Genomic DNA, 17,839 nt, shown 5'->3' with positions numbered 1-17,839 from the left:
GCTAGAAATACGCGTGTTATACAGGGTGTTATTCAGTAGTGCTTGACGCATTTTATGCGTCTGTTTTTGTGCAAATTAATCGACCGAGTACATTCGATCAGGGTGTGTCTTCTACTCGTTGGAAAAATTTGGAATTTTCACAAGTTTATTCTTTATTTTCTGCTCTCATGTTATAGTGGTACTTTATACAAATATAAATGTTTTAAAATATAGTTACGAGGATTGCAAATATGTTTAAAATCGACTATAAATATCTATTTATATTCAATGCAAAATACTGATTATACAGATGATCTTTATTATAATTCTTACTGATACAAAAATGAAGATGTGATGCAAGTAAAAATGTTTACCTTATAAAAGCCAATTTTTTCAATTTTTTTTTCAAATCTCTAATATCGAAAACTCATTTTGATTGTATCTATAAAAAACACTAGAAAGCGCATAAAATTAAGAAACTTATTTTAAAAAATTACATCCAAAAATTTTGAACACAAATACTATATTTTATTTTCTGCGTTTTATTTCTCATTTCCGTTATGGGTCTATGATGTTTTATTATTATTTTTTTTTCTTTACATTCCTCGATCATTTATTTCGTCCTCGAGAGAGATTGCGCATTACGCCGAATGAAAGCTCTCGAGGGAGAGCGTAATGCGGCGTCTGCATAAATTTCCATGTGCGAAATGGCATTCGCGCGGGATTACCGGGGACTCGTTTACAGGAACTCGGGCAAAACACGCATACACACACATAGAGGAATGGCGGACTCACCCACCGTCGCCGGATATAAACATTTATTATTCTCCGCGTGACGACGACGACGACGACGACGACGACTCTAACGAGGTCGCGCTATATAATACGCGCCGTTGAGTTGGCCCGGGGTCGCTCTCTTTCCGTGCATGTTCGTGCTGTGACGTTAATAATTAAACGACGCATTATCATTACTGTATACCGCACCGGGTAGGGGATAGGACGTCACCACCTCTGTTACACAACAATGGACACACACATCCTGACCGAAGTCATGCACGATGTGCGGATTTTCGTGCGGTTTGTCGGCGTGACGGGAGTTTCGTTACGGGATTTATGACCAGTCGTTTCGGATATCTTTACCGAGGATGTATCCTTCGACCTGCAGGTTACGTCGCGGTGAAAGAGAGCATGTGCATACACAACGAGGATCCGAACTCATTTCCTTTCTCGTTCAGGGATTTCTCTGTTTAACTTGCTTCTGTTTCTTGCGAGGATATTTTTTGTCATGATGAGAAGGACTAAAGATGTATCGCAAGTTGTGTTGAAAAACGATTTAAAATCCCTGAAACACATATTGTTCGACAATACGATTCGGACCGAAAATCACCCAATTTATTTTATGAGGGTATTTAACGTCGACCGAGTTTTGTTTTTCAATTTTCTTTTTTGACACCTCCAATTCTTTCTTCTGTAGTTCTTGAGGACTTTTGACACGGAGTCAAAAGTAGGGTCCAAACAAAGGACTCACTCTGGAACGCCTTTAAACACAGACAACAAACTTAGCCGAAAATCACCCTCAGCTACTATAGTAATTGGTTATTGTCCGTCGGTTAATTTACACGTGCGAATAATGCCTCGCACGTGCGTGCGTGCCTTAAACGCGACGCGTGATTTACGAACGGCGATATATCACGTAGTTAATGGAAGTTAGTTAACCCTCGTGGGGTACCGAGGCTTCCCTCCTGCGCCCGAACGATAATACACTCGAGGGGGTGATTTTCGCGCGTGTGTCTAGTTCCCCTTCCTGTCCTCTTTCATTGGGGTCTGGTCTACTCGCTTTCCTCTCCTTTTCCTCCTTTTACCAGTGACGTGTAACCGTTTCTCTTCGATGTTCGTACTCGATGACGATGATGTTGCTGATGATGATGACGGTGATGATGATAATGATGACGACGACGATGATGATGATGGTAATAGTGGCGGTGGCGATGGTGATGGTGATGGTGCACGCTCGCGTTCACGTCGTCGTTCTCTGCCGGCGGGCTCACGCGTGGCGGACGCACGCGTGGCAGGTGCACACGTGACGCAGCACGTCCCGCGTGCGAAACGTTTAATTTATTATTAAACCCTTTCACCGCGGAAATATTTCCTCCGACCGTTGTTACCGTTACCTTTCGAAAGTGCGCGCGAGTCACGGTCGAGAAAAAGTTCGAAAATATATCTCACGGCCTTTTAATTATCAGGATGTGAAGAGAAGCCCCCGATCTCCATAATATTCTCGATGGAATTTTATTTGTACGATAAAATCTCACATTGCAATAATGTGTGATATCCATGTTTTTTTGTATCCCAATTCTTCGTATTGACGCATAAAATTATAAATAGAATTCCGTTCCGAATTCTGTTCACGAACCATGAATCATCGAGTCATGAATCATCGATCGAACGAAATGATTAATTGTAAGATGAAATAAATATATGTGATATAAATATAAAAAATATAATTTCGTTTTGCATTCCAAGACGAAACATGTCATTGATTGATCTTATTGTTTCAAAATGTCAAAGACACAAATCTCACGGCAGCTTTCTTCTTTTTGCTTGCAGGGTACATTCTCGCTGATAGTGGAGGCTTATCACGACGCGGACAACAGCACGCACCAGTCGGCCGGTGAGCATGCAATCCTTTTTCTCTACTTTTTTTTTTCTTTTTAGATCGCGTATCGTCGCGTCGGGCACGAGTGCGTGCATGCGTGCATGCGTGCGTGCGTGCGCGCACGCGCTCGTAAAAAGTCGAGATGACGAAGGATTATCGTAAAATTAGTCGTGGTAGCGTTGTGCGTGTTTTAAAGCCGTGAGAGAAGGCAGAGGAAGGTCGCCCTGTCGGTTGGGCATGTGTGGTCCAGCTGGTTCGCTGAGAGAGCGACACGGTGTCTCGTGGACCAGTCAAGAAGGCGCTTCCGGTCCCTCTCCCCGGGCCATGACACTCACCAGAGACGTTGCATCCTCCGGCCATTCTCTCTTCCTCGTCTTCCTTCTTCGTCAACTACCTCTTGATCCTTATCCCCTTTAAAGTCCCTCGCGAAACAAGAATCGGAGAAGGAAGAAAGAGAGAGAGAGAGGCAGATAGATTTCTCTTCTCTTTTTGATTTAAATTTAAAACAATTTTTTTGTTATATTTTTAATACTTTTAATATTTTAATATTTTAATTTTTTTTATGATTGTTTGACAAATAATTTACCTCGAGAAGTATATACGAAAGAAATATAGAAATACGAGTTTGGTGTTTATCAGATTTACGAGCACTGTTTCGGGGGTTTGTCGAGATATATCTACAAGATACATTTTCTCGAGCTTGTCGAGTTTGCGTTACTTCGGATATTTCGTAAAGTAAAACGTGGCTCGGGGTGTAAAATCTTACGTCGACCAGGGACAGGCTGGTCGTTGCTCCGCGAACAATCGTCGCGTTTTCATTGTTCTATTCAGCCTCTATTGCCGTTGGCCGTTCCTCGTTTGTAACCGCGTTATTACGGCAACGTGCGTCTCTCGGTGTTGTGTCATAGCGTTGTGCTGTCGACCAGAAGCGGTTCTAGAACGCGCGTTATAGAGAAAGAGAGAGGAAAGCGAGAGCAAGACGAGAGAAGAGAGACGCGGTTACCGAGCGGCGACAGCACACTAGTGTTTCCTTCCTGTGTAACCGTAGTACACCCATCTTCCATCGCACTGTAGTAACTCGACACCGAGTATATACGGGCGCATCCAACGAGGCTAGCTTTAACCTACCGCCAATTGTGTTCTCGGACTTTTAACACACTAGATATTTTTTCGACAAAAAAAAGCAGATAGAATCTTCATTATATATTTTTTTTTATCTGTGTCAACATAAGTATTTGAAGAGAAAGACGAAAAATTTCGGAAAACGTGACGGTTAGAGTCTCCGACTAGTATAATCTTTATTCTGTCCCAATCTTGGACAATAGATAAAATAATAATGGCACAGGGGAGCAGCCTCTCGTCGCAGGCGGATATACACGATGTTATAATAAATGCGCCTTACGGTTTTCTGTACGCGTTCGCGCGCAGGTAGCACATACGCATCCGCCTGGTGTTGTTCACTCTCGAGACCGGCTTTAAAAACGGGGTAAGAAGAGCGAGACCGCTTAATTCCTTCCTCGAGGAGTCCCGCCGCGGGCACGGCTCCTTCCCTCTCCTCCCTCCCTCTTTTGAATAATTAGAATCGGCCGACGGGAGAGAGCGGAAGCTGCATATACGCGCGCCCTCATGCGTGTCACGTGTACGCACGCACACGCGTACACGCGTACGCGACGCCCGCACGACGTCGCGTCACCTATGTCGCCAGCCGCCTATGACTCTCGTCCAATTAACCGAATTTAACTGTTTCGGCGCCACGTGGTGCATACTTTGCTCGATCCCGCGTTATCCCTCCACTCGACGACGAGGCAACCGCGACGAATTTCGATAAGATTAACGAAGACTGCTGGGAAGCTCGGGGAATCTTGCCTTTCGAGGAACGTACGCGTTTATGTCATTAATCAAATTCACATTGATATGAGGATCAGTAGATATCTGGATACATGTAATTAAAGAATCTAATATGTGATCTATCAAGATACATGATGATACTTATTATCATAAAAAAATTAAATAATTAAATATATGATTTATCAAGTCAAGATGCAGGAAGATGCTTATTATCATGAAGGTAAAAGCTATCTCTTTGCGCGTGTGTGCTTTTTTTTTACACAGAGTGGATACATTTCATCCCTCCCTTCTTTCCCCATTAGAGGGATAAGAAAACGATAAGTTTTCGCCGTCTGATGTTTCTCGGTGTTAACGCTCGCGTTACAACGAGGGCGAGTGTTGTCTTCTTGGCCTCTGGATTTTATCGTCGACGTGCTGCTTTTATCGTTGCAGCCCGCTCTCTCGACTCGTCTGCGATTCTTTTTTCAGCGCGCGGATGTTGATATGAAATATCATCATTGACGTGCATCGAAATCTGTTTCGTCCCGTTCGAGATCATGAATATTATCGCGATTGAAAAAAAGGAATTTATTTACATTAATTGGCAAATTATTTCATCCAAATTCGCTCGTAAAATTAAAAAAAAAATTAATTACTACCGTAAAAAGATTTTTCATCCGATTTAATTTATATAGGGGTATGAATCGGTCAATTATAGTCGAAAATCGAGATCGAAAGCGGGAGAGAAAAATTTCGTTGACACGAGACATTAATTTGGACCGTGAAACGTTAACGTGTATCTCGCACTAATATCCCTCGTGTCCCGGATACGCACCTTATCCCCGGGGGCCCTTATCGCGGATACACCGCTCGCACATTGTGTGCTCCGTCTACCGTACTGGCTCCGGGCGCGATATAATACCAACACAACAGCACACACGACAGCGAAACGAGCCCTTTATTGCCGCGTTGCTCGGATGCTGCTTCCTTTCTCAGGCGAACACCACCATCGCACACACCTCCTCTTCCTTCTCTCCTCTCTTCTAAACCACCGCCCCCGCTCTCGACGTTCCGTTCTCGTCTCCTTCCCTCTTCCTCCTTTTTTTTTCGCCGTCCATAAACTGCGTCGCGTTGCGTTACGTTGCGTATATATACATACGTGTTACGACGCATCGAGTCGCTGCACCTGCACACTCTGGAGATCGCAGTTGCCGCATTCCCGCGGTTGCATTCACTCTCCGCGTGTCGCGTGTCGCGAAAAATTTCGTGGGAATTCGCTCGCGTCGCCCGACATTCCTCTCCTCAAGGACGGCGATCCCAATTCGCGGCAGATGAGAGAGATCGAGGGGGAGGGGAAGGAAGGATATTTTTTTCCTCGCATTTAATTATCGATTATCTACCGCATCGCGATCTACATTTCTTCGCGGGATAAGGTTTTTCGACTAAAAATACGGGAGACTTGAAATAAATATATCGAACGGTTTTAAAGAGTCTCTCCCTCCGCGTTTTTTTTATTCCCCCCTCCTGATCTAATTTTATTACCGCACGATGCGACGTTATTTATAAATCGCAGGAGAAGGTGTCGCGCGCCCGAACGATTACGCGTGTCGATAAAGGCTCATCGATCGATTCGTCACATGTGTTCGTGGTGTTTATTATACGCGAACCAATTTCCTTTGTCGCTAATGACGACGGTTCTCTCTCTCTCTCTCTCTCTCTCTCTCTCTCTCTCTCTCTCTCTCTCTCTCTCTCTCTCTCTCTCTCTCTCTCTCTCTCTCTCTCTCTCTCTCTCTCTCTCTCTCTCTCTCTCTCTCTCTCTCTCTTCTCTCTTTCTCTCTTTCTCTCTTTCTCTCTCTCTTTCTCTCTTTCTCTCTTTCTCTCTCTCTTTCTCTCTTTCTCTCTCTTTCTGTGCTCTGTTTTGGTAAAGGCCGCGCGATCGGATTACTCTACTCTTCCTTTCCTTCATTCATCCACCATAGCATCACCGAGGAAAAGGAGGATAAAAGAGAGGGGAATCTCTTTCTCTCTCTTTGGTCTCGTTTGTACGTTCGTTCATTCGCGGTGAATCAACAAGCGTTATTACGCGAGCTGTACGCCTTGTGGGATATATAACGCGCGTGGTTAAAGTATATTAAACTCGAGATCGCGATACATCCAGCTCCGAGGTACTGTTAAACGCCTCATTTTAACGCGCGCGCATTAGCGGAGGAAGCGTTTCTACAATTCGTAACAGCGGCTCGTTAACTAACGAGTGGATGCTCCGATGTATATATCTTTATAAGGGATCGTGTATGTTCGTTTGGAAATATACCTCTCTCGCGGGAAAAATCTTTACAGGATTGCTACCATTTTATCTCGCAAGGCTCTCATTTTTATTATCCTTGCATAAGTCTCTTAGGATTCGCGATTCAAGATTGCGATTATATTAAAGATTAACTGCGGGGTCTCATTCTATCTCTCTGTCTAATAATAATAATAATAATAATAATAGACAACTTTCTACGTTAATAGAAGTAAAAAATACTTTAGAAAAAGTTTTAAAATTGTCATTAAATTAAAGAATCCTTTTTATAGTTTCTTCTTCAAATTATAGATATGTAATAAATTCACATACCTTTTCGAGATAGATAGAATCCGTAATTAAAACAAAAGCACGCATGTCTATACATTTATTTCCGGGATGCATCCGGACTTGACGCGTCTCGATTTGTCTCGTATTAATTTCCAATTGATACGACTTCGCGATGCGTATGTACATACACGCACAACAGTAACACAGCCGTACGCATCAGAGACGCATACGCGAGCGAAAGGAACACGCTCTGCCAGCGGTCGTGACACTCCAACAACACGCGCAACTTACGTCACCGTCGATTGTCAACCGCTTTTCCCCGACCGGCCGGGGCCGGTCTTTCTCCGTGCTTCTCTCTCGCTCTCCCTCGCAAACGGGACACCGTTGCGCGACTCGCTCGCTGCACATCGCCCGATGCACTCGGGAGAGCGCACCTGCCTCCTTTCGCATGATAATAACGGCGGCGATAATTGGCCGCCTTCTCTCTGCGCGTTCCACGTGTCAATCGCCGGGAGAGAAAAATCGTTTTACCTCGCGCGATTGGGAAGGTTATTAAAAAACAGCGTGGTCTCTAGATATATATTTTGGGGTAAATCTTGTGAAAAGGTCGATGTTAAAACTAGTGAAATTAATTTCGATTAATCATTACGAGTTTTAAAAGATGCAATGTGTGTGTGGATTATTATTTTTTTGTCATTTAATGTTTCATTGTTATTATTTTGCTATAATTTTTTTTATATATTACATTATTTTTATATAGAAATTTATATTTTTAAATACACCAAATTTTACTACTAATATCATTATCACTGCTAAATTTAAGAACAATTGTGCAAATAAGCATTAAATACTACGATACATTTTATTAGAATTATGATATGAGCTTATATCTTTATATGAGTTTAAGATAAAAGAATCTGCGTTAGATCATGTTTGGAAAAAAAAAGAAAAAATTTCCCCGTTTGAGAGAAGCCTACACATAAAGGCGGTACCGTTGGCGTTTCGGAAGTTGATTCGCCGCGCGTTCTCGGATTTTACGATCCATTTCGCTAAATAATCAACACGTCGTTTTTTTCGCGCAGAAAACAGCGCGGTGGAAGCCGCTGGCTATATGCCAACTCTCTATTTTTTTTATTTCTCTCTCTCTCTCTCTCTGTCTCTCTCTCTTTACGGACTATCCTTGTTCGGCAGCCGCGCTCGTTTCTGAATGAACGAACAATAGAAAATGTCTGCTACGCGCCGGCGCTGCTATGCGTCGTTAATGAATACCTTGAATCGGTCTGGCCTCGAGCACGCCGGGTGTTTACCGGGTGTGTATATCGTGGTCAAGTAGAAACAACCGATCTCGCTCGTGGTAGCCAACGGTCCGGTCGCGGGAAACGGCGGCAGGAAGTTGTAACTTGGTCGATACACACATACATACAACACACCGGTAATCGCAACCACCTTCCAGGCGAATATAAATGCGAATCGATCCTCTTTTTCCCGGCGTCTCTGCGAATATCATTAGAGAACCTCACTTTCTATCACACTCACATGCATCGTGCATAGCCTGACATTCGTAAAAATACAGTGATGCGCATATATACGTTGAAGTGTTTTAATTAATATTTTTAATTAATATTTTCACAAACAGGCTTATATTTTGTAAAAAATTGAAGCTCTTTTTATGAAACGGTTGGATCTGTACACTAACATTATTGTAATTATTTTTTTTTTTTAATGCAAAGAAATAATCGGCAACGTTATCAGTGATATTGTTATATATTTGTTATAGTTTGTGATATCTTTTTTTTATAAATACATTCATCTTTAATATACATATGTATAAGCTCGTATTCGATCTCTCTCGTTCGGGATCGAACATATATAGCGGCCCTACTTATCCCGTTCGCGTAGCGTGCGAAGATCGGCGTTTTCGGAACTCGTAACAGCATCACCTGGGAAGATAGCCTGCTAAACTGCCACCTCTCCCTCCTATGTATACGTGCGTATACATGTGCGTCTGTGTATCTCGCTCTCCTTCTCTCTCGTTCTCGACTCCCGACAGCGAAACTTCCCTTCTGAGAAGAGAGAGGCTGGTCTGGCTCCCTTCTTAAGTATCCTCGGGCACGCCATCGGCAAAAACTTTCGTCCTTTTTTTTTTTCTTCCCTCCGTTCGTTTCTTCGCTCGTTCATTCTTGTCGACGCGCGAGATACAAGGAAAGAGTGAAAGAGCGCGCGCACAATGACGTGTAATCGAAGGGGGCCCATCATTGTCAGTAAGCCGCGTTATCAGGTGATAGCAGTGTCATCAATGTCGTCGGACATCCTTCTCGAATTTTTCTCGATCGTGTCCAGGCTATGAAAATTATAGTGACAAGCGATGATGCTTCAATTATTAATAAGAAACTAATAACCATCTCAATATCAGAAATTGTGCTTTATTAAGCGACGATATTAGATTCTTCTATTGACAGCTTGGGCAATAAATTTAATATTAAAAATTCCTTCGTCATACACAAGTCTCTCTCGTATCAGAAAAATAAATTTTAATGCTCCGATCGCGCGTCGCAGATAATAATCCCGAAGAATATTGATCATAATTCTACTTATGGATACAGAGGGGAAGATTTACGAACCGTTGTATAGCTTTCGCGTTTTATCGCCCAGTCTCTATTCGTCTCATCTAGATGACTTTCGAACGTTATTCTCATCAGCACGTGAAGGTCGATCGAGGTGTATCTTTCGCTTAAGCGACTACGCCACTGACCTTTACTGCACGCGATAGACACTGGTACGCTACCAGTTCCTCTCTCCGGGTCCAGTTCGGGAGTTGCGCGTGCACCAAAAACCGGTGCCGTGAGATGCAGGTTTTTCGGTAGGGCACCTGATCGCGTAGTAGCCCGACCGGAGTAGAGGATCCTAATCTGCCGGGGTTATTACGATAATGCGCCCTTATGAGGAAGGCCTCTTCTCTCTTTCTCGTAGCCTCCGCTCGTTCAGTTTACACGAAAGCGAGTAGAGACAACACCGGACGAGAGAGGACGAGCCGCAGGCGAAGACGAGGACAGACAGAAAGAGAGAGAAAAGAAGGACGCCTCTTTCCCAGAGCCGCAACGTGGTATACGCTTACTCTCTTTGTGCCGGATGCGTGCCGCCAACAGAGTAGCAATAGCGGACGAACGTCCGGTCTGCCCTCTCTCTTTCTCTCTCTCTCGGAGGGCCGATGCACTTCGATCGCATCATTGGATGCACCTCGTTGCTCTGTCTGACGTTGGACACGCCGGCTAATTATTCTCACGTTATACGTCTCGATTCGGCGATATATATAATTTTTTTTTTTTTTTTCAAATTAATGTAATATATTTCTGTATTTATGTACAGTGTTTCATGTAGGATACATACCCGGTAGCATCATATTTTCTGTCAAAAATTTCCGCAAATGCATTGTTTTCGAGAATACAATAGTGTCAGTCCTGTATTTTACTTATATAAGACACCCTATGTATTATCTATATAAGACACCCTATATATATCTGCGATCATTACTTTCACATTATTTGTAAATATTTATATAAGACTCGTGACAATCTTAAAGTGCAGTAATGAGATCGCTCGACTTTGAAAAATCGCTCAAACAAGAAACGTATCCGTGATCTTTTCAGAGAAAGTGCTGATCACGCGGCTGACCACCCAGAAATGGCTGGACGTCGGGCCGGACTGGACGGTGGACGAGCACAAAAGTGCCCACTCGCAGATGGAGTACGAGTACAGGGTGACGTGCGTGGCGCACTATTACGGCAAGGGGTGCGAGAATCTGTGCCGACCTAGAGACGACAACTTCGGCCACTACAGTTGCAGCCCGACCGGGGAGCGTGTCTGTCTGTCCGGCTGGAAGGGCGACTACTGCAACACCCGTAAGTCCGACCAGCATTATATAATATCGCCTTCTTCGACGATTGCAATTTCTCGAGTGGTTGCCCGCGATATTCATTCATCTTGCGTTTCCCTTCACGACTGCACGCGCGTCTGACAGCTCGATCTCTTCTCTTACGAATTCGAATTTTAATCCAATTTAATTAAATAATTATAAATTTATAAATATATTAATTATGTCACTCTGAAAAGTCTAAATATATAATTACAATTTAATCTTAATTTAAAAAAAAAAAAAAAAAAAAAAAAAGCCAACAAGCTGTTGATTAATCACGAATGAATTATGATATGATTGATGACAAGTTTCTCGATTTGCGAATTTCGTCAATTTTGACAGTTCGCGCGATTATTAGACGGACAGCTGATTCCAATCGATTCGCGTCTCGCTACCTCGACGTAATACTCTCGCGCGAACGTTCTCCATATCCTTGCGCTCTGTTTCAAAGCCCGGCCGAAGGAGAGGCTCGGTGCAGCGCGCGCTTCCCACGCTTAAGCTCGCGCGTGTGCGACTATCTCCTTCTCTCTCTCCGTCTTTCGTCTCTTCTCGAGCTCTCTTGCCCTCCTCTTGTCCGCGCGACCCGACTGCTGCAGCAACGGCAGCATCCCTCTCCTCTTTCGCTCTCTATTTCTCTCTCGTATACCTGCGTGCCGACCGAGAACTAACTAATCTGTGTGCACGTGTAATGATCCGCGAGACTGTGTGTTGAGCGAAGGAGGCGAGAGGAGGCAAAATCTGCCTTCGTGTGTGGCAGTCTCTCTCTCTCTCTTTCTCTTTCGTCCTCCTCCCTCCGAAGACTGCGCGAGTCGAACGGGGATGGCTAGAGTCGGACAGTCGTCGACGCCGAAGTTCCCGGTTTCTCTCTCTCTCTTTTGATACGTACAGGTATGTCCGCACCTGGTGTTCGACCGCGTACCTGTTCACGTACAAAGGTGGTTTTCACTCGCGGAGGAAACGATTTCGTCGTACCCGCCCTTTTTATTCGGGGAACTCGAGACCCGGGTCAGATTGTCCCGAATTGTCCTCGCGACAATAGGCAAACCGCGTTACAGTTGTTGTTCGAACACTTTCACGACGTAGAAGACAGATTCGGGAAATTGCAAAACCGCTTTTGTACAATGTATCATTCTTTTCGCTCCGCAAAAAATCGGTAAAGAAAGAACGCGAAAAACTGGAATTTACGAAGGTCAAACTACGGTGCAACTAATTCATACATTAAATTATTGACTATACATGTCATTGAATTCATTTTCTAATTTATTCCCAAATAGTTATGTGAAATTTAAGTTTTTATTTAATATGAAATCGTATTTTGTTGTAATTCTATAATTTTGATATTACGCAAATAATCTCTCTTATGTCAATTATTTGTATTGTTACCGCTGAAGCTTTTAGAATGGGTGAAGAATCCGTAAAAAATATGTTATATGAAAATGCGGATCTAAAGCGAAAGCTTTCTATTTTAAAGACACTTGATCTGGCTAATGATTATCGTATTGTTACCGTTTTATTCAAGCCTCCGTGTCAATCGAGTTTTCCTTTCTTTTCATATTCTTATATTTGAAATGCAAAAGGATATAAAAAAAAACATTTAATCGCTCTCTAAGAGCATCAACCAAAATCGCCCTATGCTAGGCAGAGAAAAAAATTAACAAAAATACGGAAAGCGAAAGATTTTTCGTTTTTAAAGGTGCACTTGATCTCGCTTAATCTCACTTAATCTCATTGATGTACGATTGTTGAATTCTCATTTAAGTCCCTGCCAACGAACTTTTTCTTCTTTTCATATTCTTATATTCAAAAAGGCAAAAGAGAGAGGATATACTCGTACAATAGAAAAATTCGTTTTCCGCTCTCGAAGATCAATCAAAATTATCCATGTAGTTTAAAGAGATACTCATAGAATTTGACTATCCCCGATTCGTTATTGTTCCCGAATATTCCTTTTAACTTGACAGGCAATGCTTATATGTAAATATCCCCAAAATGTTAATCCCTGATTTGTGTCACGTATAAAATAGGCTTTATGGCGAGATTACGGCTATATATAAATCGCGATTTTACAAGTACATATTAATGTCTTGGCTTTCCCACAAGTTTTCCTCGCCAATTCTCGGATTCCGAATTCCTCGACTTTCTCGATTCCGATCGATCGTAGGCGAAGTCTGACCGCGTGCGGGGCCCGTCGTGTCGGTCCCCCGGTCGTTGCACTCTCGACACGCCGCTCGTCGCGATCGACAAAGTTCGCGCACCGATTACTAATGGACTGCTTACACTTCGTTTCGTGGACATTCCTCCACAGGAATCGATATATCGTTCGAGGAATCGATCGCCCGCGAGCGATGAACTTTGTATCCCATTTTCTCCAACGTTAAAAGAATCGAATAAGATTTTTAACCCTTCTGTCAACGGGTCCGAAGCAACTTTAAATATATTACAAATGTTTCGGAACTTTTTTCTCTACCCGAAGTAAAATACAAAGAACTTTATATTCGGAATCCTCTTAAAATATAACGGGAAAAATGTTCGACGTCCAACAGCTGATACAAAGAAATCGTCACAGTGTAATATGTCAAAAACAGTTGCTACCTGGATATCTATACTGGAGAGATGAAAAATTATGCATTGACAGAAGGGTTAAGCTAATAATTCAATCAGTAATCTTTACTAATATCATTGTAATTTTCACTACTCTTTCAAAAAAAAAAAAAAACTAGAAAGAGATATTGACAAGGCGCGACGTGAGAAAACCCATCGATAATTCGTTGCCACAATATACGATCCCCATATAATCATGCGGCCTCTAATAAGAAGCGACGAAATCACTCAAGTCGCTCGACAAAGCAAATCGGCCGCGAAATATCGGAAAATACGATTTAAGTCAGACAGCGCAGACTCTCCTTCGGAACGAGTCTCGCGAGAACACAAAAGAACTTTCACTTCTTCGGTAAAAGGAGAAATATCCGTGTTCACGGTATCTCTCCGTGTTTCAGCTTCACTACTTCCGCGTTGTATCTTCCCGAATCCTGGCAATATTTTTTTTTCTTCTCGGGCGATTCAGCTTTGCGAAAAGCTTTGCAAGCGTTTGTATAGACACCCTTGACATACTTGTGTCAATTTTTTTAAATTAAATATCACGTAGGAATTTGTTTATATTTCATTATTATATATGACACTATTTCATATATAAGCGAATTTTTTATCTTTATATATCACTGGTCACTTAGTTTTTTAAGCGTATCAAATTTCTTTACATCTCTTCACGTCCTTGACTTCTCTCGCCACTTTTTCATCTACAGTTTTATGGCTTTTCCTCGAATTCCGTCTCGATACCTATCGAAGTAATCGTCACCGAACTGCCGAACACGCATTTTCGTCCCAACAGCTTCAATGAATTCAGCGCAGAAGAAGGGTTAACCTTTCGTCTCTTGTTAACCCCGTGACGAGAGGGGTGAATTAAGAATAGACTGCAGGCAGTCGAGCTCTTTCGGGGGTGCAGCGTTTTATACGGGGGTTGCTGACGAGCGCGCGTAGAGAGGAAAAGAGAGAGACAGAGACAGAAAGCAGCTGGGCCCTGACAGCTGCACTGAGGTCGGTGCTTTAACCAACAGCTGCGGTATAGTTCATTCCGGCTTCTCTATATATTCCCCATTCCTTTTCTCCCTTTCCTCCCGTAGTTTTTGTTACCCTTCGTTGGTCCTATCTTTTCCTCGTTTTCATCATTTTCACCTACCTGATGGTCAACTTTTCTTCTGTCTACCTATCGACTTATATTATACATCCTTCGTACCCGATTATATTCGATACATAATCACGCCGAAATCTTTCTGGATGCAGTACAAAAGAAGTGAAGAAGGTATTAATAATAGAATAACAGCGTTAAGTTAACTTCTAAGGCTGCATCGCTTTTCCGACCTCATCTTTTGTTTAGCATTTTACAATAGTAACGATTTCCATTCGTCCAAAATCTCTTACAATCTTTCCTTTAGAATTATATCGTGAGCCAAAAGATTTCGGAGACTTCTGGATATTTACCTAGACCGTATTTTATTTTTTAACTTGTTCGATTCGCTGTGGATTTGGCTAAACCTAAAAAATTTGTCACGATAATTTAGTTGCAAGGTAGCAGATACTGAGAGAAAATAGCGACAAACTATTCTCATAACACAGAGAGAAAGAAAGAAAAAGAAGAGGGCGTATATAAAACAGTATCCTGTTTTTTATAATTTTTTTATACCTCGTACCATTTCGGCGAAAGGAAATCGGTTGGTCGGGGATAGAAAATCAATAAGTACGTTACAGAACCGGAACAATTTCATGGGGTGCCACACCATCGAGTGTAGCCTTTCTCTCTTTCTCTCTCTCTCTCTCTTTTTGTCGTTCTTTCTTTGTTACTTTATCTGTCCAACCTTACGTATTTAAACGAAACTGATAAACTTCGCAAAAAAAGTCTCATTATCGGTAGCTCTTTTTTGAACATTGTGTCATTTGTCTGAACACATTAAAAGTCACCTGAGGGGATTCGCATATTTCATCTATCACTCAATATATTCCATTTATCCTTTATTTGGAAATTGGCCTTTTTTAAAGCCTCACTGTTGTTCGTCGGATAATCGCTTGTGCTAATTGTTTTCCTTTTTCACGTTTAAATCTGAATTAAGATATGAGAGAATTCTTTCCCAAGTAGCAAACTGACGTCATTAAATGTCAAAATGATCTACGCTTGCTACCTGAGTTCCTTTATGCAGAATAGACTAAAAAAACATTTCCAAAGTTTAAAGTGAACAAGTCCCTCGGTTTACGTGTGCATAAATTTTAGAATATTTCATTTAATCAACTGTATTGATAAAGCAATAATGACTATAATATGCAGCAGAATATATAGTCAGATGTTTAATTAGGTCGATTTAATTACACGAAAATGAAAACAAGTTGGTTAATACTTCAAACGAGCTAATTAAGGCTCTTAATCAGCGGTGAAATTTACAATCGTTAAAATGGAAATTGTTATTACATTTCATCTCCAGCATCTCATTACCAGTCTGACCTAATAACTAATATAGGTTTCAATCTCAAAACGTAATTCATATTAATTCATTTAATCGAGGATTCGGAAAAATGTCGGCTATGTTACAAATTCAAAAATCGATATCTTTTTTTAAATTGATGTACGCTCGAAATTTGTAGAACGCGATCGGATGAAATGCGCGAGAGGACATCTTCTTCCCGGTTTCTCGGAACGACCTCCGACCGACTTCGAAAGTCCTCCTCTTTCTTCCCCCCGCGGGAGAAGAAGGGGCGAAACAGCCGGGTGAATTTATAGCCCACTTCGCGTCGGTTTTATCTCGAAAAATCGCGCGGTCGCGAATCGGCCGTAAATAATCCTCGAGGGGGCAAGATTTGTCGCGGCTTACGAGATTTGTTTAGTCACTCTTTCCCCCCGCGCTTGCTCCTCCCTCACCTCGGGAAAAGAAGAAGAAGAAGAAGAAGACCCTTCCATCCTTTTCTTCTTCTCCGCCAACAACGGTACGAAGAAAAGGTGGTAGAGCCAAGAGAGGAATCTCTCGTCGGTGGAATCTCTGCGATTCGGTCGTTCGTCGACGGAAGAGGGGGGAGAGGACGAAAGAATCGGGAGAAGAGACCCTGACGGCGGGACCGAGGGGGGTATCTCTCTCTCTCTCTTATTCTCCGCTCTATAAATACCATACTCCTTAGCGCGGCGATGCCGCACCGCACCAAAGTCCGTCCGTCCATCCGTCCGGCCGTGGCGAGTCGGGCCGTTGCGCTCGATGCCAAGGTCATGGGGCCCTCGTCGTCGCCGCCGCTGCCGGGGCCTCGCTCGCTGGGCCGGCCCTGCGCAGAAATCCGCGTCGGAAACGTTGAACCGCCGCCGTCCTCTCAACCCCTTCATTCACCGAGCGCACCAGGATCTCTCTTCTTTCTCTCCCCGGCGAAATCGTTACTTTCACGAGCCAGACTGGCCAAGTTTAATTGCACCTTGTAATGAGTGGTAACGCGTTACGGTAACGATAGTAAGCTTTTTTCCGCGCGACGATATTACGGATATCTTGTGAGCGGAAATTTTGCCTAGCGTTCTTTAATCCTGTTGACGCGTTCGTCAATGAAATAAAATGGTTACTGAAACTTCTTAAAATTTTTATAATATATATAATAAAAAGTATTTATAATATAATATATTAAAATAGTTATGGAAACTTCTTAAAATATATAACGGGAAAAAATGTTCGATGATAAGAAATTGTCATATATCGAAAACACGTGGTTGGTACCCGGGAACCTATACATTGATGAAAAGGTGAAAAATTATACATTGACAAATGGATTAAAAAAGGAATCCTAGAGAGTCGTAGTTCGATTATCTCGATGAAGAAGAAGGCAGGTGACGAGGAAGAAATCGCTCGATTCCTCGCATGCTTGCACGTATTTCTTCGCGGAAATAATGAAATTTCGTCACGTGTCTCTTGTCCGGTCCCGGTCCGCAAATAGGTATATCTCTCGATAGTTGGCCGATAGCCATCGGCGATTTTCCCGTTCAACGGGGAAAACTGTCATCATCGGTACGGTTTACACGACCGAGACGAAAGGTGGTAAAACTCGCTTCGCGTCGCACGTGGCATCACTTTCGCTCGTTTTTAAGTGGCCCGCATCCGGAGGGAAGTCATAGGGAGAAGGGGAAGAGGGTTCGTGTCGTACGCGCCCCTTGAACTTCGACCGAGTGTTCCGTTCGCGGTTTTTACTCGTCCGATAAGGAAATGGAATACGCGTACATACAGCGTTACCAGGGTACCGTCACCTATACGTTAATCCCATTTCCTGTATTAGCGCGTTCTCGACATTAATTATTATTATCACTGGCACTTGCAGATAG

General features: G+C 42.8%; 1 protein-coding gene across 3 annotated transcripts in view; it reads left to right on the top strand.

Moving 5' to 3' along the window:
• The window catches only part of Delta (neurogenic locus protein delta), a 57,635-nt gene that overhangs the window by 27,776 nt on the left and 12,020 nt on the right, over positions 1-17,839 (top strand). For all 3 annotated transcript variants that reach the window (XM_083042650.1, XM_083042648.1, XM_083042649.1), the window contains 2 exons: positions 2,587-2,650; positions 10,682-10,933. In XM_083042650.1, the coding sequence (XP_082898776.1) occupies positions 2,587-2,650; positions 10,682-10,933 (316 nt within the window). The remainder of the gene's footprint in view (positions 1-2,586; positions 2,651-10,681; positions 10,934-17,839) is intronic.

The sequence above is a fragment of the Prenolepis imparis genome, unplaced genomic scaffold, assembly GCF_030444845.1.
Source record: "Prenolepis imparis isolate NDT839.2.m4 unplaced genomic scaffold, iyPreImpa1.0 SCAF_7, whole genome shotgun sequence".
NCBI lineage: Eukaryota > Metazoa > Arthropoda > Insecta > Hymenoptera > Formicidae > Prenolepis > Prenolepis imparis.
Note: the sequence above shows the minus strand (reverse complement) of the source record. Positions and strands in the feature narration are given on the sequence as shown.